This window comes from Phalacrocorax carbo, chromosome 2, assembly GCF_963921805.1.
Source record: "Phalacrocorax carbo chromosome 2, bPhaCar2.1, whole genome shotgun sequence".
NCBI classification, from domain to species: domain Eukaryota; kingdom Metazoa; phylum Chordata; class Aves; order Suliformes; family Phalacrocoracidae; genus Phalacrocorax; species Phalacrocorax carbo.
In genome coordinates this window covers 162,425,430-162,450,897 of record NC_087514.1, presented here as the reverse complement: position 1 = coordinate 162,450,897, position 25,468 = coordinate 162,425,430, and the positions used below count along the sequence as shown (strand labels likewise).

General features: G+C 43.2%; 1 protein-coding gene across 1 annotated transcript in view; it reads left to right on the top strand.

Annotated features, from left to right (window-relative positions):
• Positions 1-25,468, top strand: part of OXSR1 (oxidative stress responsive kinase 1) — a 92,632-nt gene that overhangs the window by 28,876 nt on the left and 38,288 nt on the right. The window contains exons 3-4 of the mRNA XM_064445112.1: positions 1,161-1,269; positions 12,737-12,878. Of these exons, the coding sequence (XP_064301182.1) occupies positions 1,161-1,269; positions 12,737-12,878 (251 nt within the window). The remainder of the gene's footprint in view (positions 1-1,160; positions 1,270-12,736; positions 12,879-25,468) is intronic.

The following is a 25,468-nucleotide window of genomic DNA, read 5'->3' as shown; positions in this document are numbered from 1 at the left end:
AGCTTTCTCTTGTACTTTGGTACCAGGGAGGTCTTTTGCTTACAGGGAGGAAAGGATGAGGGTGTGAAAGGCTCTTGTTCTCCTCCTTCCCTGTGTGTTTGGGGTTATGGCACTTGTCCGAGTCTGTCATGGGGAGGGGGCTGACAGTGAGCAGTGATTAAACCTTTGAAAAGTAAGTGCCTTCCATGTGTTTGGTGAAGGAATGTCTTAGCTGAGAGCAGAAGTTATCAGGGATGAGTGTCTGGCATGGGTGATGCTGGAGGGTACGACTTGACAGGTTGGGGGGCTTGGTTGAAGGTACCAGCTTGGCTGAAGCACAAAGGCCCAGCTGGGTGTAGCGCAGGGTGCAAGGCTTGGCTTAATGGATGGCTTTTGTCTATGGACAGTCAAGAAACTGCGGCTGTGAGGCTTTCTGTCCAAACTGGTGATCTGTGGTTGCATAATGAAAAATCAGTCAATGCTTCCTGTGGTGGTGTTCCTCCCATAACCTGGAAAACCTCAATCCTTAACCCATAACCAAATCTAATAAGAAGCACGGTCAAAACTCAAAAAAATTAATATCTGAACATATTTCATATTGTACTCCATATGTAGTAGCTAACAACTTTCTAATCTCAAACTGATTTCCTTCTTCTTCCAGTCTGACAAAAGATAGAGTTGTCCTTCGTGCCTTCAACCTGAATGAGCGAAACCATCCGCTTTCCTGCTGGGAAGAACCATTAGGAATAACAGGCCTTTTTTTTCTCCCCAGGCAAATATTTGCTTTTCTCATCCAAGTGATAGTCTTCAACAGATTAAGCATCTCTTGTGTAATGTCTCGCTGAAAGGAGTCATCAGCGTGAGCTTCTTAAGTAACAAACTGGTGTGAATTTTTGGGAGCTTTCTGTTGTAGCTGCATGCAGGTGTTTTGGTTGGGACCACTTTGTTGCCCTTGCCGAGGGGTTTTTGGTGAGCTCTTCCTTTCTTCTAGACAGACAGGAAGAACCCTAGTATGATGCAGGTTCAGTCTAAAGGGTATTTCTGGATTTTCTATGTTTATCTTCAAGGTATCCTTTTTCTTTGCACCCTCTTTGAACATTAGGTCTTGAGGAAGATAACTTCTGTGTCCGGGGAGTAATAATCACTGGGTCCAACTGTTAATGCTTTATTTTTCTCTACAGAAAGAAATTCAAGCCATGAGTCAGTGCCATCACCCCAACATTGTTTCTTACTACACATCGTTCGTGGTGAAAGATGAGCTTTGGCTGGTGATGAAGTTACTTAGTGGAGGTGAGTGGTCTGATTTCTTTACCCTAAAAGGCAATGTAAAAAGCTGCCTTCCTGTAATACCATTTCCCTTGTTTACCTCCTAAGCTTCCTACTTGTGAATTAAGACACTTGAAGAACAATATTTAACTTCAACCCATTCAGCTCAGAAATAGCTTCTCATGTTATGTACATCAGTAGTAACACCTAACTCCATGACTGTGCTAGCTTTTTTTTCCCCCTCCTATTTTGTATATTCGACAGATTTTCATAGAGTTATCTTGTAGGTGTCTGAATGTCTCAATTATTTGAAAGCTGCAGTGTATGACTCAGACATTGACAAGAGAAATTTAAGTGCAGATGTAGTAGTTGAAACCATCCTAAACTTCTAGAAAATAAATCTGTCATCTTAAATGATGGACCTGAAATTGTACTTCTCAGGTCATGTTAATAAGCGTGTCTTCATCTTGCTCTGTAAGCCTGATAAGCTTTTGAACTGGAGAAGTGTGTAACTACACTGAGCCCAGCCATTTCCACTGGCTTTATCGAGAGAATTGCAACTCCCCTTGCAAGGCTGGTTCCTTGACTTTGTTTTTCACTTGCAGCTTGGAGGCCTCTGTGGTGCCGATGGCTTGTTGGTAACCAGCCATTCTATTGATTTTTAACTTACATGTTGGCTGCTCTCGTGAAGAACCTTTAAATGACCTCTGTTTTGGCCAGAGCTACTCCTATAATGTCAGTGTATGGCCTTAAAAAGGGAGGAGAAGATTGTGGGTGCAGCTTGATTTGTACAGTGTCAATCCTCAGAGCCTGGATTACTTTGCCCACTTGTTTGAGTTGACAAAACTGGGAATACTTGGGGCAATTCCAAATTACTGCCTAGTTAACACAGAGCCAGGGAGACTTCCCCTTTCTGGATTTATTCTCTCAGACACTGGAGAAACAGCTTTTTTTCCCTTTTTTTTTTAGAGAGTGTGTGTTTGAAAATGTCTTATCAGTAATGCTTTGTTTGATGTCATAATATTTTCCAGGATCCCTGTTTAAGTTACAGTTGAGACAAGAAATGGAATCAAGTTCTGGATGATAACACCAAGGCCTGTTGCTAAATCTTAGGCCTGTCTTTAAGAAGACTTGATTTTCCTGGCACCCTAGTGAAAAGGAATTGAAAGCTGAAACCCACCCCCCCCATCCCCCCGCCCCCTGTTTTCTTGCTTTTAGAAAAAAACTTCTTGGCTTCTCTGTTCTTGGCTTAATACTGAGGACTGTAAAATGCCAGAAGATGATGCGGAAAAATCTGGCTAAACCTGTTGGCTTTTTCCACAAGAGCTCGACAATGACCATAAAACATGTGTCTTTGAAGATTTTTGTTAGGGAATTTTAGTAGTTCTCTTGGGGACGGTCAAATTTCATGCCAACTTAAGTCTGTCTTAAAGGGTTTTTAATGTCTTGTGTGTCATTAAGCAATACCCTCTCTTCTCTTGGAGGGACACTTAACAGGTCATTAAAGATATGTTGACTGTTTGTGTGTAGAAAAGAATCCCCTGCCAGCTAAGTGGAAGTAGTTTTGCTGTGTGTATAAAAAGTGTATCTATGGGAAGGTTTCCACAACATGAGGAAATGGCGTTTCAGGGGGGTGGGAGAGGCAGCAGCAATGTTCTTGGCCTTTTTCGGGAGAGTACACAACCTCTTTGAAGAAAATGCACAGCTGCTTTAGCTAGTATTTTCACAGCAGTTTTCTGTCAGAACCAAGTCAGGTTTAGGCTCATCCTTGAACCGCCAAATGTCGTTTCTGTTTGTCCTCTTTTTTTGTGTGTGTCTTTTGCGTAAAGCTGGGAAAAAAATCAGACTCTTTATGGACCATCTTTTCATTATTACAGCACCGCAAATGTAAAGATCACACTGGAAAAATTTTTGAAAAATAATCATTGCTTCAGAACCAGCCTCGAGGTGGTGCAAATGATGACCTGCTTGTCATGTAATATTCGCTTTGAATGGGTTCCTACGTTATACAGGCTGAGGATTGACGCTTGTGCAGCTCTGGCACTAAGTGGGGTACTTAGAGTGAAGTAGTGCTATGAAGTCTCACTGCTTCTTACTCTGTTGCATGATTCTGTGATTCTGTATGTTAAAGACTAGGGTCATGCAATAAAAGATGGACCAGTAGTGGTGGAATCCCCCCACCCCCACAACATTTCTGTGAGGTAGTGTTAAATTTTCTCACCCAAAATGAATCATTTGGGGACTGGGGGAATTGCTGAAATAGGCAGAAAGACTTTGAGAATGACCTGTCCCTACTTTTTATATAGGAGGGTACCTTCAGAGGTATTTTTCAGCTGTTTTCACTTCATACTTTTTTCATACCGTACTTCACAAATCTCATTTTAGATCTCATAGGCAAATTCTACAAGATAGTCTTGAGGATGGGGGAAGAAACTTGTGTACTGGACCTTTCTGACTGAAGAGCTTTTTCATTCACTTTTAATGAGACTATTTCCAGTTGTTTTTAGGCTGAGTGATTTATGTAACAGACAGTTTACAAACTGCTTCTCATTCCTTTCAGCTTACTTCTTATCAGTAATGAAGTGGCTAGTTTTGTGGTCATCTGTCATCCAGTGAGAAAAATAATGATCTGAGTTTCTCAACAGGAAAAACCTTTGAGATATTTTTATAAACCAGAAAGAAAAAGAACCAACCAACCAAAAAAAAACCCAACAAAACAAAAACCAAATACCCAAACAAACCACATTCCACCTAACTGTTCAGGGAGTGTGGACTGAGATTTGTACATCCCAGTAAGCACAGATGAAATCTGTTTTGATGGCTATTCTGTATCTTGATTGTAGCTGTTGTACTTGAGAATTTCTTCTGGGTAAAAGTTCAGAATATTATTGCTTCTCCTCAATCAGTCGCAGTCTCTGCTGGCATGTGTTTTCAGGCTGAAACTAGTTTTAATTTCAGCCTACTTACACTGACCTTATTACTTTGATGAACAGCCTGCTAGACAGACCAGGCTGTAATGCAAGCTTTTTGGTGGTGGTGTTGTAAGTGCGATTTAATTTATTTTCTGGTTGCAGTCATTTTGTTGAGATCTTAACCTAGTCATATACGCAAGTGTTTTAGAAATGTCTCTAAGGGAAAATACTCTAAACCCATGAAGCATTACTGTCTGATAACAGTGCCTTGCTCGTCTGAGCAGACAGCTGGTGCATTCAAAGGTGGCTTAATAGCTTAATCAGGTAGCCAGACAATGCCTGCTGAAACTGAACTATTTGTCCCTGCCTTGCAAGTACTGTGTTGGTGGAAGATCTGGTTTCCATCTTTGAAAGTCGTCAGCAGTGAGGAGGTAATGTACTGGTGAGCTGTTGGGGAGTAACATGTAAAACTGCTAGTCTGCCTCAGACCCAAGTCGGACAGGCTGGTTAAAGTTACTGCTGAAAGCAGCTTGAACTGGCAGATTTGACACTGAAGCAGATGTAGAGTGTAGTTGTTGCTGATGGCAGAGAAGTGGCTGTGATGATATCCAGCTGGTAGTGACGAGAGGTGCTGGTGAGTCCAGTTACTCTGACACCCTCTTTCCGAGCTGGTGATTTGTGCCTGAGTCAGGTTTGCGAGCTATTTGCTGTTTCTGTTCCCTTCAGTAGAAATTTCAGACCCTTTCTTCCAATGATGAAACTCTTTTGTAGGGATCGAAGCTCAGCAATGTCAACTTGGCACCCCAGCCTTTTGGTCCAGTTTTACTCCAAAATAAACTCCAATGGCTATTTCTAGACAACTGCTGACCCGCTCTTTGCCTCGCTGGCATTCCCGGTTGTGAATTTTACTCATGCTTTTCTGAAGCTGTCTGAAGCCCAGTCCTGCTCTCTAACTCCTGTGGCTTTTTAGTAGGAAGAGGAGCAGCTGTCCTTTTGTTCTTGAGCTTTTTCTGACTGTGACCTGTTTGCTCCTCTAGATTCTTGCTGGTTTTAACAAGAGCTCTCATTTCACAGGTGACCCAAGGCCGTGGCTAACTCAACAAAACAGTTGCTTGTATGAAACAGCTGCCTGTGATGGCTTGCTACATCACACAACAATTCTTACTGTCCCAGCCTACAGCAGATGAGACCTCCAAAATATTTTAAACTGTGTAAATCCTTTACATATTGAAACATTTCCAGATGGGGCTCTTGGATCTTCTGCCTTCTTGAAGGCTTTTAATTAAATCTGCTAAGGAGATTACTGATTTGAAATAGTTAAACCTTTTATTTTTCCAAAAGTTTTTAAGATTATCTAATCAACCTCTTACTTCAACCTTTGATCTTGATTATCTGATGAAGTGCTTGGCCAGCAGTTCAGCAAGGCAGACCAAAAGGGGAGGTATGGCAAGTCTTAGGTCTCCAGCACGGAGCAGGACATCTCGTTCTACTTCTGCTGTGTTAATCTCTGATCCGGCCGCTCCTAATTCCAGCAGTGAGTTATGATCAAAGCATAAGGCACAGGTTCTTAGAAAGCCTTGTGTTTATGTTGAATTATTTTGTTAGGAGAGAGCGACGCAATTTTAGTCCATCTGGAGGGTTTTAAATTTTATTTGTGGAGACACAATTTTAAACAATTAAGGATGGGATAAGTCCGAGGCAGATGATGATAGGGACTGTACGTGATTGCAGAATGTGGAGCTTGTGGTACATTGCCACTGCGAGCTATAATAAGGAAAGCACGAGAAAATTTTATTTTCAGATTTTTCTCCTATAAATGCCTCAGTTTCAAAGCAGTCAGAGCAATAGGCTTTTTTGCTCCCTTTGTGTTACCTTGCTTCCTGCCTTAATCTTCTTGTATTTCTTGCGCATCCAGGCAAGTGCTCTGGAGGGAAGGAGGCAAGGAGCGGACGTTTCCGTAACTCCCTCTGTGCTGGGGTGGTTTAACCAGGGTTAAGAAGAAACTTCAAAACCAGAATCCCCAGCAATCTATTTGGATGTCTTTTCCTTTGTTTTGTATAACTTGTTCCTTCCTTTGCTTCGGTGCTCTTGCTATATCTGTGTTCCTCAGCCCCAGAAGTACTGAATCCAAGCAGCTGTTCCTTCTTTTGCATTTTCTTCCTCCGTTAGTCAGAGGCTGACAAGATGCAGATTTAATTCTTGGCTCTGATGACAGTCAGGCTCACCGAAACCGCTGGCTTCTGCTGAGATGTCTTAAAAGACACAGCAATGAATCCTGCCAGCTCCAGTTCTCAAAGATGCAGCATGCTCAACATCAGTGTCCTTCAGGTTTGGGGCAGATCTTGAGTCTCACAAAACTGTGTAGCGATCCCTAGGACTGTTTTCCAGCCTGTTTTATGCCAGACCTCTAAATGGCAAATCGATGCAGGTAGTGTTACCTGCTTGTTTCTGTTGGAAATTAAGTTGGAGTATTAAATTTTCTTGTTCTACTTGCCAGACAAATTTAGAGGAGGGGTTTTCTTTGCATTTAACTTATTCTGTTTCTTTGTCCAGTTGCTTAGGTTATAGTATAACATGCAAGATGTGGTTCCCACAGCAACTAGCTCTACTGTACATTTTTTTTGCCTCTGGGGACATATAAAATTCCAGCCGTAATACTCCTGCATTTATCTGTAATCTTGTTCTAAACAGGCTTTCCTTTCTGCTCAGGTTTTCGTACCCTTCTCTGTTTCATCCCCACGCACTGAAGCATTAAGCAGCATGGTGACGACTATCACGTGGGCATTTTCTTCCTCTCCTGAGGAGGAACATCAGAAGCAGGCTTTGTAAATGCTGTTACGTGTGCTTGCTGATGTAGGTGAGGTCAAAGAAATGTGCTCTGGAACAGGAAGCCTCGACGTTTGCGGTGGCTTGCTGTTGAAGGCGAATCAGTGGAACAGTTAGGACTTCTTGCCCTGAGGGTGCGATTACACAAAACTTTTCTCCAGCAGCAAAGCTGGTTTAAGAAGTTCCTGGCTGCTCCGTTTCCACCCTGCCTGGAAAACCAGATTACCAGTTACTGCAGTGATCTCATTTACAGTATGGCTTTGTACGCAGACGCATTGGCACAACGGGGAGGTGGTGAATCATGGAATTCTTTTATCTCATTTTGCTGCTGGAGAAAACACTGGAGTAGCACAAAGTATAGGGTGTTGAAGGAGACGGTTTTACTGGGTACGTGTGTGGGGTGCAAGACAAGACTGCATTTACTCGGTTTCAAGACAGTCCATTGCAAGCGATCTGCTTGATGTCAATATACAAAAACTGAATATCCCTCTGTTACAAATTCAGGGTATTGGTCTGCTCATGGGTTTCTTGTGTCTTCACTGCTCAGATACTGCTGTCGTGGGTGGACATCAACTGCTTGCTTCTGGGAAGTTGGAACTGGCTTTTGTGGACTGAGTCAGGCCTAATCACATATGCTCTAGCCATGACAAAATGGGAAAGGTGAACTGTGTGACTTCCTGCTCTTCCCTCCTGGGGGGCAGTGGAGTTCTGTTTGTGCAGCGGACAGATGTTAGTCTGCTGCAGGACCGGTGTGAGCGATACAGACTCCAGAAACAGCTGCTCACTGCCTGTTTGTCTTTGACCTGCAATAGTTACCCTCACCTGATAAAACCCAACCTGTAAGCCTGTGTACAGCCAGTTCCCGGTGGCTTCTGCCGTCAATAGGAGCTATTGCATTAGCAGCTTTCAGAGCAGACTAGAAAGCGTGTGAGGTTGAGCAGAAAACCACTTAACTTTCAATTGCTGTACAATTTGCACAGAGAGGTTGTGCTTGACTGTGTAGACATAATACGGTTTGTGATTGGCGCCAGAATATACTGAGACACTTTTAATTAACAATGAATGATAAAGCATTTAACATTATTTATCAGATTGCACAATATCTTGTAGGCTTCCCGTTGGTGTGCTGCTCAGTGTATATTTGATGCGCAGGAATTTGTTTATAACTGCATTTTTTCCACATCAGTCTCTGGATGTCCTCTCCTTTGTCTTCTGTTGGGCTTTGGGATCAGTTGCTCATCACCAGACTTCTTTAAACATCCTTATTAATGACGGCATTATTTATATTTACATTTAGGCTCTAGTTCTGGCTCTTCCCTCTGTCTTGTTTTGTCTTTTCCTGATATGCTTCCCCTTCTGGGCTTGGAAGAGCTTCCCAGTCAGCCTCAGCCAAGCTTAATTTCCTTCTCACTTAAGCCTGACCCTCCTGTTCTGTCAATCTGTAATTTCTACTCATGCATTTCTAATAAGAAAAATCAGGAGGGAACTGTCATAATCATAGTGCCACATATAATATGCACCCGAGTATTTCACAGCATTATCTGAAACAGAAGCTGTATTCTAGAGAGGAGTCAAAGATTTCTCAAAAAAACCCATCATAGTAGACTTTTTTCCTTGAAAATATTGTAACTGTTCTCTAATACCAAGTGGATGCCTTATTTCCAACGTGAATTTTATCTTCTAGCCATTAGATTATGGGAGACATTTGTCTTGCAAATTTTTCAATCTCTTTGTGTACGTAGAGCACAAATCTACACTGAAACTACATTTAAGCCGAGATCCAGCTTTGGATGTACTCTGAACTTCCCCAGTTACTCTTAAACTAATCTGGAAGCTGGCTCAGAAACTGTTGGTATCAGGAATCATGCTGGTGTTTTGAAACAGGATGATGGGTTTGTAAAGCACATGCCCTTTTGTAGATCGGATCTTGGTTCTGGTTCAGCTGAATTAGCTTCCAGTTAATTTCTAGCAGTTACCATCATGCGGGATCAGGAACGGGCTGCTTTGTGCCTAATGGTCATTTTTCCCCTTAGACTATGGAGGAGGCTCTGACCTACTAATCTGTTGTTCGAACGGAGTTGGTGTAAGAAAACTTGCCTACATCCGAAGGCAGTGGAGGTCTTACCCTAGTATGTGTTGCACGCTTAACTGAGGTCCTCGGGAACGGCTGCATTTCAGCATCAGCCTGATAAATTCAATGCAGTATCTACCTCCGAGCAGAAAGTGTTTCCTTCAATAATGAAATTCCTGTGACTTTGGCTTTCAAAGTAGGTTTGTGCTTAGCTATGGGTTTCTCTTTGGGGATCTGGGTGTTTCTCCATGTCAGGCTTCCTTAGCCAGAATGCCAGAAGATTTTGAACATGGCACGAAGCAGTGTGTGGAAATGCAACTTGGCTTCATCCTTCATATCCTGTGGTGCTGGGCTTTATGAAGTTGCAATTGAGTCAGGAGTCAAATGCCTCCCAAATTTACTGATCCATGAGGTGGAAAAATCGCAACTTTATTGTGTTGTGGTGCCAGCAGCAAAACTTTTTTCTCTGCACGAAGAAAGTGGGGATGATCCAAGTAATAATTTCTTCAACAGGAGGGTGGCTCTTGGGTTGTTTTTCTGCTGTTTCCCAAACTAAGCATTTTGCTGATAGCCTTTTTGCTGTTCTCCTTTCTGTAGAATGGCAAATTCCTCCACTTCTTTGAACATCTGAAAGTGGTTTTTAAAAAGTGGCAGGCTGGACTGGGAGCAGATATAGTATGGGTGTGAATCAGCCCTTTCACAATGAAGGCTGGCTCTGTGCGTGTCCCCTTGTCTGTCTAACCCCCACCCCCTTTTCTGGGTTAAACACAACCTCTAACTTGGCTAAATACAGGATTTTTTGACCGAATGAATTTGAGCACCATATGATCTGCCTCCTCATGTTCCCTGAGCCCTTTGCAGGAGAAGGGAAATGTTTTTGAACAAAGTCTGCTAACAGGCTTGTGGGTGGAAAGAGGACAAAACGAGTACGTGAAGAACCACATATTTTCACTGGACTTCTAAAACAAGTGACAGCTTGTTCTCCAGATAAAGGCACATTTGAGAGGAAAGACCTGAACAGTGAAAGCGGAGGGTTATTTTGGTGGGTCTTTTCTTAGGTGTCACAAAAATTCTTGTCCAAAATAAGAAGCATCGAGGCTTGTAAGCACATACTTTTAAAATATGAATACGTGAGTGGCCAAATCCCAGGTGAGTCCTCATGACATGCAACAGAGGATCCTTTTCTTAGGCACTAGAACCAGAAGGTGAGATTTCAGTGAAGGGGAGTATAGTCTCTTACATCTAGGGTTTTACAGTTTCCTTTGGTAGAGATAGTCTTGCTCCCATGCAGGAAGTCCGATGACAAATGTCAAAACAACCCGAGTTACGGCTGGGCGAAACCTTTGGCCAACTAATTAAGACCCATTGTCAAAACTCACTGAAGATGAGTGTTTCCGTGCTTGGACATGTAGAAGAAGGCTGAACGCTGCTAAGAGCATTCGTGCATAAAATGTTGGGGGGATGTTATGCAACTTCATTTCTAGACTTTTTTTTTTTCATTTTCCTTATTTTTCTTCTATTTTGTTAGTGTCTGCTGTGTTAAGATTGTATCTTCTGCAAATACCTTGAACCAAGCAAAGGTTTTCTGGGAAGAGGAAGCTGGAGGTGCTGTTCAGGGCAGCCAGGGAGCTGGTCCAATTGCTTGCTGCTGGCAAAAGGGGTTTCCTCCCCCATTCACAAATGTGTTCTCTCTCCTTCAGAGAGGCTGTGGAGTCTCCATCTGTGGAGATACTCAAAAGCCATCTGGACGTGGCCCTGGGCAGCCAGCTCTAGGGGGCCCAACTTGAGCAGCCGGCTGGGGTGGACAAGATGACCTCCAGAGGTCCCTTCCAACCTCAACTACTCTGTGATTCCATGTTTCTTTCCTTCCTTTTCTTCTTCATTGGCTCTGAAACTCATCTGTTCAGAGGTTATGCTCACTACCAACCAAACATAGCTTCCCCCCATTTATTTTTCTTGGTGGGTTTAGGGGGTGCCTTGGTGTACACCGTGTGCACCGACGCTGGTGGGCTGGAGAAAATGGAAAGTGTGTGGCTGGGCAGAGTGAGGAGTAATGACTCTCCTGACTGCAGCAAGCTGTTAGATGAGCTCAGCACATACCGTTTCCCACAAACTAAGGGACACCACACACCCATGTAGTTGTTTTGTGTGCAGTTTGAATTGTGCAAAACAAGCCTTTCCATGTGGTGTTCGGATTCGTACCTTACAGCCTGTTTGCTTTCATGTGAGAATCCAGAAGTAAAATACTTTACCAAGCGACAACCTATCTGTGTGATTGTTTTGGCCAAGAAATTCAAATAGCGTAGTTAATAAACTAAATTGTAAAGAGGGAGAAGTTTTTTGTCAACCTGAACTTTAAGGATGAAAAGAAAACCCAAAAACCTCCATCGTATTTTTCTGCTTACTTCAAGAATTTACAAGGTGGAACTTGTAACTTCCTCATTGACCAAATAAACGAGAGTAAGTTTCTCAGCTTTTAGCATTCTTCAGATACAAAAATGTTTTGATTCTCGTATGGTGTTTTTTTGGTTGCAAGTTAGGAAGAATGAACTTCCAGCTTTCCTAAACTAGTGAGTTAGTACTGAGATGTTCTTTCCCTGTAAGCTTAGTGTTCAGAGACAAACAAGGCAGGAATTTGTGCTTTGCAGTCATGCCTGCTTTTCTCATTCTTTAAGAACTTCCCAGTACTGCTGGCATTACTTTGTGTCCATAGCTGTAAAAATCCTACTAGCTGACAATCCCGTCATTAAGCCATAGATACGCAAGTATGAAGGGGCTAAATAACACAGGCCTGGAAAACAGTCTTGCACATCCCATACTGGAGCAATAAAAATATAGTTGAGAAGACTGTCTTCAGTCCAGATGCAAATACAAAGAATACAGTACCCAATATATCATGAAAACAGGACCTTGCACAAGAGGCGTGTTACTAGTCACTGATTCCATTTATTCCTGGGTGCAATTCAAAGAGGTGGTTTGCTCTATAAAGCGTGGTTTGTCATGCAAGATGATGTAATTCACACCATGGTTGGGAGAGAGACTAAGTGTGATGTTTCTAGGGAAGGATCAGAGCTATTCCAGTTTTGTGCGCAGTGGAGAAGTGACTTATTGTCAGAACTCAGCCTTATTTGTTCTCTATTTAATGATTTCCACTCTTTTTCTTTTAGCATGGTGTCATCCCTTAATGTATTAGATTTTTCTTGCTATTCTTCTGCATCAAGTTTGTAAGAGCTGAAAAAGAAAGCCTAATTTTATCAAGCTTGTTGCCTTCAGCTTATGAGTCCTGGCAGTCCCCTGCTTTTTCCATTTCCCCTTCCAGTACTCAGTACTAAAACAGCTGTAGTGTTGGTATCTACTTAAAATCCTTCCAAGAGTCCTGTGTATGTACACTTTACATTTTGGCCTGTTCAAATAACTTCTCAGTTACTTGTGATCACAGGGCTTTTACAGCCCACTTTAAGGATCTGCACCTCTGGAAGGCGCCCGCATGCGAGGCGTGCAGCGCTGCCTCTGCTTTCCTGCGGCAAAGGCTTCAGCTACTGACTCTGATCCTGACCGTCATTGCTTCCCCTCCCAATAAATTCCTTGGACTTGTGTATTAAATGATTATAAAATACACTTAGCTGTGAATCGATTCTTCTAGTTTAATGTATTTAACTCTTTTTTTCCCCCTCCCTTCTAGGCTCTGTTTTGGATATTATAAAGCACATCGTGGCTAAAGGAGAACACAAGACTGGTGTCCTGGATGAAGCCTGTATAGCCACGATCCTTAAGGAGGTGCTGGAGGGGTTGGACTACTTGCATAAAAATGGACAAATCCACAGGTATTTTTCATTTTTCTCATCTTTGTCCTAAAACATGTGTCACTGAAACAGAGCAGCTGAGCACATGCAGTTTCATCCTACAACCAGCTGTGAGGGCTTGGAAAGAAGAAAATAAAGTGGGAGCTTCATCAAAACTCAGAATTCAAATGTCTATATAGTAGCTGCTGCTTTAGGAAATGTTATGACTAGGCCAAGTTTGGGTAAACTTTGGGATATCAAAAGCTCTGATATGGAGAACCTCTTTCCAAATGCCCACATCCAGCTGCAAAGGGTGGTTGTTGGAGATGGAAAACTTCAGCCGGTTTTGTTTTTTGCGGAGCTACAAACTACCAAAAGCACTGCATAAGAAGTGTTGAGCAATTTAATAAGGAGCCCTTTAAGTCCTGTTCTTAATTTATTTCTTTTATTTTTTTAAGGCTAGCTGCAATATCAACATAATGAAATTTGAATTTGGGCAATTTAATTAAAAAAAAAAGTTGGAAAGAAAATTAGTTGAAAAACAACTTCTGTAGGCAAACCCCCATTAGCTAATGGCCTGTGATGTGATGGATCACTGAAACGTGTGGGTTTCTGTGCTGCTGTGTCATTTGGGAGGTATTTTTAAATCATGTTTTCCTCTCCCTTGGAGTCAAGGTGTGGTGTAGCTCAGGAAGAGAGGATACTAAGTCAGTGTGTTCTGCCGTTAAAAAGAATGAGATTTGCAATCCTAAGTATGTGCTGAAAATATAACCCGCAAGCAGTATATTCTATACATCATCCCAGCCACAGGCTGCTGCTGGGAACAACGGCCTCTTCTTTCCTGGGAATTTTGTGAGCTTGGCTGTCTCCTGGTACAATGCCATTATAAGCATTGCTGCTGCTGTGCTGGAATAAGTTTCTGTCCTCTTATGATAGCTGCATAAGAAGAGGTAACCCTTTTTGCCAAAAAGTTATTTTAATTAGAAAATCCAAGAAGTATTTACTTCATATTTTTGGTCAAACTGGCTGGCTTTTGTAGGTTGTTCTGGTTTAAAAAGAAAGAATTGGTTGGAAACAATTCTGGAGAAATTCTTTTCCCTGAAAAAAGTCTCAAATTTTGGTTTCCAGTCTCTCTTAAAATTCTGATTTAACAAGAATATCTTCTTGAAGACAGTTTTGATTTCACAGCTGGTTGCTTAACTTCTTATTTTAGAGGTAAGACTTCAGGAACCTCTGGGAAATTAGAGTAACAGACCAACTTACTGAGTACATGGTAATTTTTCACCCTTGCCATAAGTAATTTAAAAAAACATGCTCATCTGTGACTTGCAGTTGATTTGTGTGACTCCTTTAGTTCATCTTCTGGTCTAATGAAATTTAAATACATATGTTAAAGCAGCAGTAACCTGTTAAATTTCAGTTTTTCTGAAGGTGTCACAGTGATTTCTGTACTGAAAGAGAGGCAGTTCTCTCCATTTGACTTCCTCTAGTGAAGCAGCAAAACTAGTAATTGTGGTAACGGTTATAGGGGATATATTAATGTGTGTTGGGTTTTTTTTACTGCACTCAGCAAAAATATGATGTTCACAGAAAGTTCAAACTGGTCTGAAGAAAATGTGATTCATACTGAATCATCCGGAAGCAAACCTGCTGCAACCATTCTCATCCTGCTTGTCTGAAGCATTTTGCCCTTATTTAGGGGACTTCAGCAGAGAAATCAAAGCTGTGTCATCGCTGCAGCTTAAGGTTGTGGTTGTGCATCAGCTACTTTGCATGTGTTGCATCCCTTTATTTTGGGGCTGCTTCGACAGTTGTGTAATGTTTGATCAGAAAAGAGCATTTGGAATTACCTCATTGTGTTGGGGCACAGCGGTCTGGGAAATTTGGAGAAGTGGTAGTGGTCACGATACAGAAGGAAAGTTGTGTAGTTTCCTACCTGTGATGCAAAGGATGCGTTTTTTAACTGTTGGCAGAGAGCAAGCTTACACGTCTTTCAGGAATGAAGCATGTTTCCTTAATGGAATTAATCGTCCTGTCTTGTATGTTATCCAGATGTGTGTGTACACTGAGAAAAACACAGCTTAAAGTTGTAGTGCAGATGGGACCTTTCCTCATACATAGCAATATCTGTGTGGTTTTCCCATTTTGCTTAACTCTAGGGGTCATAATACTGGTCATGCCTGATGGGGAAGGCAGGTGGAAATCTTGCAGTCATGCCAGAGATGCTCTGGGAGGAAGTGTTTAAAATAACTAAACTTTGGTCCCCTGGGTCAGCTCAAAGTATCTGGCTCTAAAGGAAGCAGTGTCAGGTGATGGCTGAATTGCTGAATATAGTGTCTGCAGTGTGGGGCAGCTGTGGTTGGGGTGAACTTCAGGCCAAAACAAGGTCAGCTGGGAAGGGTCAGAATTGAAGAGCTTTGGTTAGACCTGGAACGACCAACCCAAAGCTAGTGGCCATCCAGCAGAGCAAAGCGCTCAGCTTGGCTACACTAAAATATCCCAACCCCATTTATATTACACCTAGGAGAAAATGACTTGATAAAGTTAGAGGCACGGTATAGGTGAAATAAGTGTGTCTAGCACATCTGAAGTCCGACAGGCTCGTGGCAAAGCTGGAAGGATGAATATCTGGACTCAAATGTATTTGTGTGGGCGCTGTTGACCTGACGTGGGGACGGCTTAGTACTGCTGTAAATCACTGAGACCAGAGAATATATGTCTGACAGTGGAGTTGCTCAATACTTTAAAATTATGCATAATCTTAAATGGGTAAATTAAGTTAACACATGGCTTAATGAAATTCTGCTGCAGCTGAATCTCACTCTGCGTAAGTTCAAGGCAGCCTTAATGCCACTTCCAATTAAGGCTTGGGGAGCTGGCTTTGCGTGGAAGTGTAAATCCCTGCTTTGGACAGGAGAGTAGCTTGACAGTATTCTCTAGAGGAGATTAGACAGCCAAATACCTAGTGAAGGCTTAAATTATAATATTTTTTTTGTTTACTTTCCTGATTAACAGCCAGAGTGAGGCTGAGACTTGAATAGATGCCATTGTTCAGCAACAAATGCGTAAGTCTCCCACATTGTCCACAGTGATATTTTTTGCTTTCGCCTTGCAAGGGCTGTTGGGAACAGTGTCTGAGGCCTCACAGAAAAGACAAAGGAGAAGGCAGAATCAGTTTTATTTTCATGAAACACTCTATACCGAGGTAACGGTTACAAATGACCCCTGCCTTCCTCCAAAATCACCGCTGCCTCCCGTATCTCGGAGCTGGCAGTTCTCTGCCTTGCTTGCCATGTGCCTGTCCCTGCCTGTCTCCCCCGTGCCAGCTGCTGCCGTCCCCGTTGCGGTTTGCTGTGTTGGTGATCCCAACGGCAGGTTGAAATCCTAGTGATCGGCTCACGTTAAGCGAGTTGACTCTCTGGGCACCAGCCAGTGTGCTGAGGACAGGGCCAGGCTCAGAAACCTTCGGATTAAGCTGTCCTGCAGGAATCTGCTCGGAGACATATTTTTATGGAAGTCGAGCAAGACCGACGTGCAGTGAGGGGTCACTCCCAGGCTAATCTTGTCCGGGTGACACACAGGGTATGTTGCACCTCTTCCCCGTTTGGACTCTGATTCCTCTGTGTCTTTGGGGATTAGCAGGAGTTTGATGAGCGACTTGGAAATAAAACCTCCTGGGTTGCTTTTGCGTTAGTTTTATTGCTTAAAGGGACTTGTTGGAGGGAAGTTCAAGGCTTTTTTAGGTGGGGGTCTTCATGGCAGTCTGACAAACGAATCGTGCTGATTAACTGTTACAAGGTGTCTCTGTCTTTCTCCCTATTTTTATCTCTGGGCTTATCTTCTGTTCGTGATTAGGTGTTGTGTAACTGAATATTTCAGTTAGGCCAGGGGAAATAATACTCTGCTCAAATATAATCAGATTCTCCTATTGCAGCATAATAAATGTGATACTCGCATGCTTTTTTTTTTGTAAAGACAAAAAAGCTTAGGAAGTGGTTTAGGGTTGCATGCACTTAAAATATTGGCATGGCAGTGATCCAGCTATTAATTTGTTTGCTGCTCTACTTCTTAGGGGGTGAGAGAGATACAACAGCACATTTGGTATGCTGAGTTAGATCAGCCTGTGCCCCCATACAGAATGTTTGGGGTTTTTTTGGTGTCTTCTAAAAATCAGTTTTCTGAGTGTTGTGCAGCAGGGTGCTGTGGCAGCTCTTTGACTATTCATTTGAAGAGACCCTGGAAACACTACTCTTGCTCTGTTTTTATGCCAAATATATTACCTTATTTTTCTGGACCTTAGGATGGTTTTGACATGGGATCAAAGTTTGTCTGCCTCTTCTACCTATGTTACAAGAAAATATTTTCTGAAAAAAGGATGTCTGTCTGCCAGCGCATACACATCACCAACACCTGGGCGGGTTTGCAGGAGCGCTCCTCCAGTAGCGAGTTTAGGATTTAAGATGGAGCTGATAGATATATTTTGGCAGAACTTGGCTGTCCTGCAGGATTCAAGCTTAATTTTCATGTAGCTGATTAATGCATTGATAGCCCTGCTGGCAGGTATTGTGGTTAAACTGGATTCCAGTATGCCACTGATGATTTTGACGACTGAAATACTGTACTTTTTTGTTTCTGTAGTGATACTGTAAGAGAACTTCACAGCCCTCCTCTCCATAGTGCTGTAATCTTGGTTTTGGGGGTGTGTTTTGGAACTGAAGTTGGTTGGGGAGGATGGAAGGATGGGTAATGGGATGTGGAGCCTTTCACATTTAATTGCCAGTTTCATTTTAAGTCAGGACACTAGTAATTTGAAAGCTAGCTATTGCTGAACTGTGGGAAGTGGAATTTTATATTCAGAGAAGTGTACTTTGGTTTTTCCTCCCTTATAGTATGGGATGGGCAGAAGTAACATTTAGAGATAGTTGTTAATATAAACTTTAAAGCTTTAATTTGTAAGCAGCTCAGTAGCCAGAATAATAGAAATTTTACTCTTGGGTGTCTCAGTGGGAAGGAAGAAAAGATGCTGCTCTAGATTGTACTGGGCGATTGATTCCTGCAAATAAACACCTTGCTCTGCAGCGTCAAGGGCACCAGGAGCACTGAATCTCCGCTCTGGGTGCACAGCAGTGAGATGGGGCATATTGTGGTGGTTTGGCCAACCAGCATGTTCTCCTGATGGCTGTTTCTTCCACTGCATCATCCAGAAATTCATTGTTTTTAAAAAAAAAAGTTTCTCTGTGGTTGCAGAGAGAAAATATGAACCAGATGTAAATGCCAAATCTGCAGACAGCCAGAAACAACAGCTCCTGCAGAGACAGTTTTCCTCGAAGTGGATAAAGACACCCTCTTCTCTGAAGCCTAAAAACCTGGCAATTAAAACTGATGGTCAATTGTAGGAGTGTTGGGGGAGCTCTGCAGTGGCTCTAGGCCCCCCAGCCCTTGGGCTCTGTGTGTTATGAGGGTCCTTGTAGCAGCTTGCAGGGAGATGCCTGAAGCCAAGCGCCTGCTGTTAGGTTCAGGTGCCTGTCCCCAAGTCAGTCTCCTCGGACCCAGGTGCTGCCTCTGGACTTTGTCACTGGGTGTCCTGCAGTTACTCAAAGTAATTTCTATTTAGTCCAAGGGAAAAACAACTTTTTGGTACAATACTATGCACCGCATTAAAAGGGAGGTGAGTTTTTAGGTGTTTCTGCCCTGCTTTGTTACATGGAGATGAGAAGCAGGAAAAATACCATGAAGAACAGGAGACAGAGGTCGGGGTGAGCTCTGGAAGGCTCAACAGCTATGACAGGTTTTGGTCAGCGATCTGTGACTGAGTTGCATGCTCAGCTAATACGGTTTCTAGCAATTCCCAAGTTGTCAGGAGTATTTGGGTTTGACGTGTTTCTAGAGGGAATAATCTTCATTCACTGTCTGCAGCATTAACTATATCAGTTGAAAACGTAGCAAACTCTCTTAGCTTCTGACTTCTGAGAAACCAAGTGCTGTTCACACAGAAGTACAAACACTCTGTTCATGACATCCTTCTCACGTCACTGCTTTTATCTGATGTAGATTACTGGGACTGGATCGCCCAGTATAGGCTCTTGCAGCATCTCTCCAGCAACAGAGTAATCGTTTAAATCACTGGTGTTCATCCTGTTCATCCTTTCTACTGTGACGCATAAAGTGAATAACCCACTTCAAAAAGATAGCTTTGAATATTGTCCCCTGTTGGAATGCAGCAGATTTTCTGGCCTTTATAGATCCTAAAAGCTGTGTATGTGGAGATGCCTTAAGCATTTATTCAGACCACTGCAGTCTCTTCATTCATGTCTTATGCTAAAGCATGAGAAAAAGGTCACCTGCTAAATTTGCTTGGTAAGATACTAAGCACACTTGAAAATTGTGAGGCTGCATCAGAAATTATTTTTGCATGTTTAATAAATCAAACTGTATCCTGTCTTGCAGAGTTCTTCTAAAATTCTAACATTAAAAAGTAGGGCTTAATACTTTGAAAAACAAAAGGAAGACAAACCCCCCACACATTTAGGACAACAAATAGGGAACTGCCATAGAGAAATCGGTCATTTCATGGCAGCCTGGAAAGCATCACCAAGTTAGACTGGGAGTGCCAGGAGGACTCTTTCCGTTGTACAGATACCCTATTTTATAACTGCTTTCTCCATTTTATAGGAATAGCTACATGAAATAAGGAGATCTTTCCTTTTCCTATGCTGGCCATGCTTAAAACTGTCATCTTCCAGATTTTGGAGAAGGAAGTCAAGCTGGCAAGTCTCTCGCAATCCCCTGTTGTCTTGAATTTCTCCTTCTGCGTCACGTTGCAAACGTTGCTGAACAAGAGCTGCGGGTGTGTTTGTAGATAGGGACGGCTCTTGGCTGCACCCGGGATGCCCTGGACCTCGTGTGTGTATAGATATAGGTGCCGTTTCTCCAGAACAGGGGTGCTTATTGCCTTTTGGAAAGTAAGATCTTTTCAAGCTGGCCTATATAAAAATTTTTGGGCCTTATTTGATCCAAGTTGATTATGTATTTACTAGAATAAACTTTCATCTCTCCATCATAGCAGGGTCAAGGCAGGGAGATGTTTCTTCTGCTGCCTGATCCATCTTGTACTCAAACTGGGGCGATCTTCATGTGGTAGTTTTAGGGAAATTCCTATTCCTGAGCATAGCAGGAACGTGTTTTAGCATGCAGGAGATACCACAGCATGGTGGCGTGCATCACTAGTATTGCTACACGAAGCATGCCCACCTCCTTACATGTTAAATAATTTGACATTAAGTATTGAAATAAGGCCACGTTATAACTTGACTGTTTTCCTCTGTTACCAGTGACTAAGGCAGGGCGTCCCAAAAATATCTCGGCCTCCAGGGGTAGGAGGCAGACCTTGTGGCTCCACAGCTTGCCATGCATGTTGCTTTTCATGCAGCAGCTATTAAAGGAGCTTTGTGCCTTGTCCCCGCTGCAGTCCTTAGGAAGTAGGATCAGGAAATGGAAGGGCTGAATAGATGAATTTGTGGAAGAAATCCTGGTACATTTTTAGCTGCTGTTCAATGTTACAAAAACTTGATTTTAAAGCCTGCTGGGCAGGGTCCTTTCCTTACGGGGAATACAAGAGAAAAAAAAATGAAGTTCTGACTGAATAGGGGAAACTTTAGAAAATGGTGTATGAAGTTAGAGATGTGGCTTCTCTCTTGCATTGACTGCAGAAGGGCTGAAGCTTGTCAGAAGCCCTAGCTGCTTGGCAAATAGTCCTTGCCATAAGCTGATATTACAACAGCGATGTGTGGTGGGGTATGTGAACCAACAGCCTCTTTGGTAGGAGGAAGAAGTGGGGCTGTGAGGGTTGGTATGATTAGAACGTCTCCACGTCGGGAGTAGGGCTAGGTCTAGTGTTCATAGCACTTCAATATCTGGCTGCAGGAGCTGATCTGTCTGAAAACTTGGTTTTGGTTTTAGCTGGAGTAGCTTCCCCCACACTGATGTGTAGTTGAGGTGACTTGAGCAGCGATGCTGGGCTGGAGGCATGGTGATGGATGGGAGGTAAAGTCCAAGGCAGACAGGATCTGTCATTGAACTGCACCTCCCTGTAACCATCACTAGGCTTGTAAACATGTGGGAAGAGAAGGAATTAATGAGGGCCCAAAACCATCAAAGACTAAGTTGGCACAGGAACAAAAAGCGTGAGCTGGACGTAATTTGCCGAGATAAAGGGAAGTTGCAGGCGCCGTGATAACAGTGTGTGACAGTCAGGCACGCAGTAAGTGATGTGACACACTGCTTGCTGTCTTGCATCATGTCAGAGAATTTTACCAAGTTAGCCCAAGTTCTGCAAATCTTCATTTACTGCCTCAGCTTCCTACCAGCCCCTGGAGCTATTCGTATAAGTAAGATGAACGACAGTGAATTTCAGGAGGATCTCCTGCAGCTTTCTTTGAGCCCTCCCTTGTCTGACATAGCAACTTAACCTAAAATGAATCAAATTTCTGAGTCGTGGTTTCCTGGACCTCAAACCCTCTACTTCAAAGCAACAGTCCACTTCAGCATTGGAGGCCAAAAAATCAGGAGGAATTGTACCTAGTAAGTGCGTCATGGATTCTCTGAAAGATGTGTTATGTTTTAGCTAATATAAAGTACAATGAGAGATTCATTTCTCATGTAGCCCTTACTGGGGTTTCTTTTTGCCTGGATGCAGTTATCTCTCCCAGGAGGTCTCTTCACTGCGCTGAGTGTGACTTGGCTGGATGTGAAGGGTAGGGCACGGAGAAAACAAGTGCTCTATGTACTCATATAGCTTGTCTTCTTGGAAGCTGACAATCCTTTCCAGTAGTCTTTGTCTACACACCCCTCGGTTTGCAAAGCTACGGTCTGTCACTTCTGCCCTTCAAAGCCTTGCTTCATGCTGCTTAAAAGAACCAAAAAGAACATCTTTAAATTCCTGATAACACCGGATTATTCATCTAACTTTCTCTAGACATTAAAATGACAGTTAAAAAGCCCTTAAATATTCCTGTCTACCTAGTCCCCATGAAGTTGGGGCTTTAAAAATGCCTCTACCATTATAAGACTCAGAGTAAATCATGAGTTGCCTTGTGCTGCTGGCATTTAGCTTCTGCGCTGAGGCCCTGATCTTTCACCGCAGCCCAGCAGCCGGCAGAGCGGCTCAGAGAAGAGGGTAGAAGCAGTTGCTGTGCTTCCCTGATCCTGAGCAATAAAGTGTGTCGCTGGGCTGGTCCCCCGCTGTAATTTATAGCTGCCTGGCTGCTGCTGCTGGTTCCGGCTGCCAGTGGCTGCAAGGGCCTGCTGAGAAGGCTGTGGATGAGCAGGGATGAAGCAAGCTGTGGACTTGGCCCTCTCTTCTCCCTGCTTATGCCTGCCTCAGCAGGGAGGCTGGAGAGAGGGGTATGGAAGCTGCTTTGCCAGCTCTCTGCTGTTGGAAGACCTTCAAGCTTTGGGAGATGTTCTCAAGTCCAGCTCTGCAGAGTTAAATACAGCACTGCAACAGACAGCAATTGCATCTCGCCCAAGAGTTTGGGACTTAAGGCTAATCCCTTAAGACAAGGGGTAATGGTTTTAAAAGAGGGCAGATTCAGACTGGATGGAAGAAATGTTTTATGATGACAGTGGTGAAACCCTGGCCCAGGCTGCCCAGAGAGGTGGTGGATGCCCCATCCCTGGAAACATTCAAGGTCAGGCTGGACGGGGCTCTGAGCAACCTGGTCTAGTTGAAAGATGTCCCTGCTCGCTGCAGGGGGTTGGACAAATGGCCTCTAAAGGTCCCTTCCAACCCAAACCATTCTGTGATTCTACAAAAATCTTGGTACACACAGCTTTCCTGAGCAGGAACAGGGAGCAGGCTGATGTACAGCGCTTCTAATACAGTTGTCTTGAATGCCTTCTCCTATGTTGTAGTGAATGTGCTGACATCTGAGGGCGTGAAAATATTACTCTGCTTGCGCACTCCAAACCTAGTTTCCATTTTGCAGCTGTCTCAAATGGTAAAGTTCTTATGTATAGCCAGCTCTTTATGCCTTGGCCTATAAGGTAAAGGGGAGAGGCGACATAGGAGACAGCATATCACTGAAGGGAGAGTAATGTTCGATAGTAGACACTAGTAGTCATTTGGTGTATAATGTCACAAATTGCTGCATATTTAACTGTATGTAGAGATATTGTCCTGGAAGTATTTTGCAAATTAGAACAATGTCAACTGTGGCAATTGGTTGCATTCAGTATAAATATTGAGTTATTCATTACAGTTAACAGAAAATAGTAATTTTCATATTTTGTGCTTCTCTTTTTTAAAATGAAACTTGGCAGGACCAACCGCTCCTTCCTCAGGTCAAATTATGCACTATGGAGTTCAGTCCATGAAAATTTATTGTTACAGTTGACGTAAATTGCATCTAATGGGCAGATGACTCACGGCTGTGCCGACAGCTAGCATTGCTTTCTAAAGGCACATATGAGCAGGTTGGAAGCAAAGGTGTAATAAACAGGGCTTATCTCCATTTCCCCCTTTGTGTGACAGTTTTCTTCTCCATGCCAGGCTACAGAAGTCCTGGGATGCTGCTCTTTGCTGAGGTCACTTGTATCACGGTTACAGTGGCCTTAAATTGTCTTAGCTATTGCCCCCCAGTATAGATTTCTGAACACAAGCCTAGTGAATCCTTTTTGATTTCCAGACAGCATTAAGAGGCTCGCTTAAAAAGCAGTAACTTAACATGCTTCATTGCTTTTCTTGCAAACACCAGTTATTTAGGTCTGTAATATGAAGTTTTATTGTGTACGCCAGGATCGCAGAGTTGCGGCTGGGTATTGATAACGCCGCTCTCCCTTATGGACCGGCAAGTCTTGCTTTTTCCCTTAGTGTTGTCACTGCAATGACAAGCACTATATGGCGGTGCCAAGGATTGAGGGCTATGAGTGAGAGCAGATCCTGATCATTTAGCAGGATTTTAAGGACTTGTGTAGGCTTTTTATAGTGGGAACAAGCCATTAGGATGCAGTTCCTGTAGTTTCCCCTAACTGCATTGAAAAATTAGTTGTGGGAGGTGTGGGAATGCTGCACTCGAAACTGGGGAGCATCATCTCATTCCCTTCCTGTGCTCCCAAGCCTCCCGTAGCTGGATGCTTGATTGTAATTTTGTTGGGTCAGGGATCAGTTTTGGTTACATGGCATCTAACGCTTATGGTCCAGCCCTAACCTGGAGGCATTAATGTGATGTAACTGGTACGTTAGTGTTTGGTCGCACTGGGAAGCTAAACCAGTCTGGAATGCAGATGAGGAGGGATTTCCGTCCTGCTGCGAAACCTTTCGAGGCTGATGTGGAGAATCCAGCTTTGCACTGGAGCAAGTCCAAACCCCTCGTCCCATTCCGGTTGTGAACTATGAGGTAAATAAAAGCATAATCATTATTTTGCGGAAGGGCTCTTGGAGGCTTTAGGAGAGAGGAAGATGACAGCTACGGAGCGGAATATCCAGAACTACGGTAGCGTTTGTTAAGCTACCGGCAAGAAAAAGTTTACTCGAGCCTTCTGTAACTTCATTTAAAATGTGATATAATTACTGTTTACGCTACAGCCTAAAGCTGCTTCCTGTTTCCAGTATGTAATTATGCCAGAGGCACGCCATTTATTCCAAGTGTATCAGCCCAGGATATGGTCATTACCACATTAATAGGAAGTACCTTCAAATTGTTATACTTGGCAATAACTATATCCTGGAGTAACAGACTTCTCGCCATTCAGCTTGCAAGTTCATAAGCATCTCCTGATGAGAATAAACAGGAAAGCACCGTTCCACTCTCCCCCGTCCCATTGTTTGAAGTATAATTAATGCATCTTAAAGACGGTTTTAAAGGAGGACCTAATTTGAAGATACTGCTGTTGACAGCAGTATATACTAAAGAAAGGGATCTGTGTTCACCCAGTGTTATTGCTGCTCGATATTCACCTGGCGCTGTTGCGGTGGGCGACGCAATGCCAGTACGCTGGGGTGAAGGAACGGGAAAGCTGGAAGTTGCCTCTGGTACAGTAACTCCAAAATGGAGTCGGTGTCCCCGAACAGCTTGCTGCCGATCCGTTTTGCTGCTCCAGGGTGGAGTATACCACTCTAGGGTGAGTAATGGCCTTTTCAGAGGGTTGGTCACCAGGAGGAAATGCCACATCAAGTGGTTATTTAATTCTGCAGCTTGACTTGGATATTTGGCAGTGGTTGTTGTTGGCCTCCTGGATTTCTTATTGTAGCAACAACTTGCTTTACTTTCTTGAACCAGCTCGAAGCACCATATTTACTGACTTTTGTTTCCAATGAGAAAATATGTACATTTTAATTAATCCAAGCTGAAGTTAAGAAGAAAACAAGCCTCTACATTGACGGAAGTTAAGGACTGGCGTCCTTTAGCACTTTTTTCCTATGGGGTTCAATCTGAATGCTTGTTTCACTACTCTCTGTACTCCAAGCTTGTTCCGCTTGCAGTGTTACGGTAGGATGGTCTGGTGGTATTGAATGCGTGCTGCTCTGGCCACTGTTGCTACATCAGTGAAACCTGCCTGAGTTTTTTTTGGACTCTGAAGCACACAACAGTTGAGACTTCATCGTTAGTTCTGCTTAAAATCTACCCTGGTGC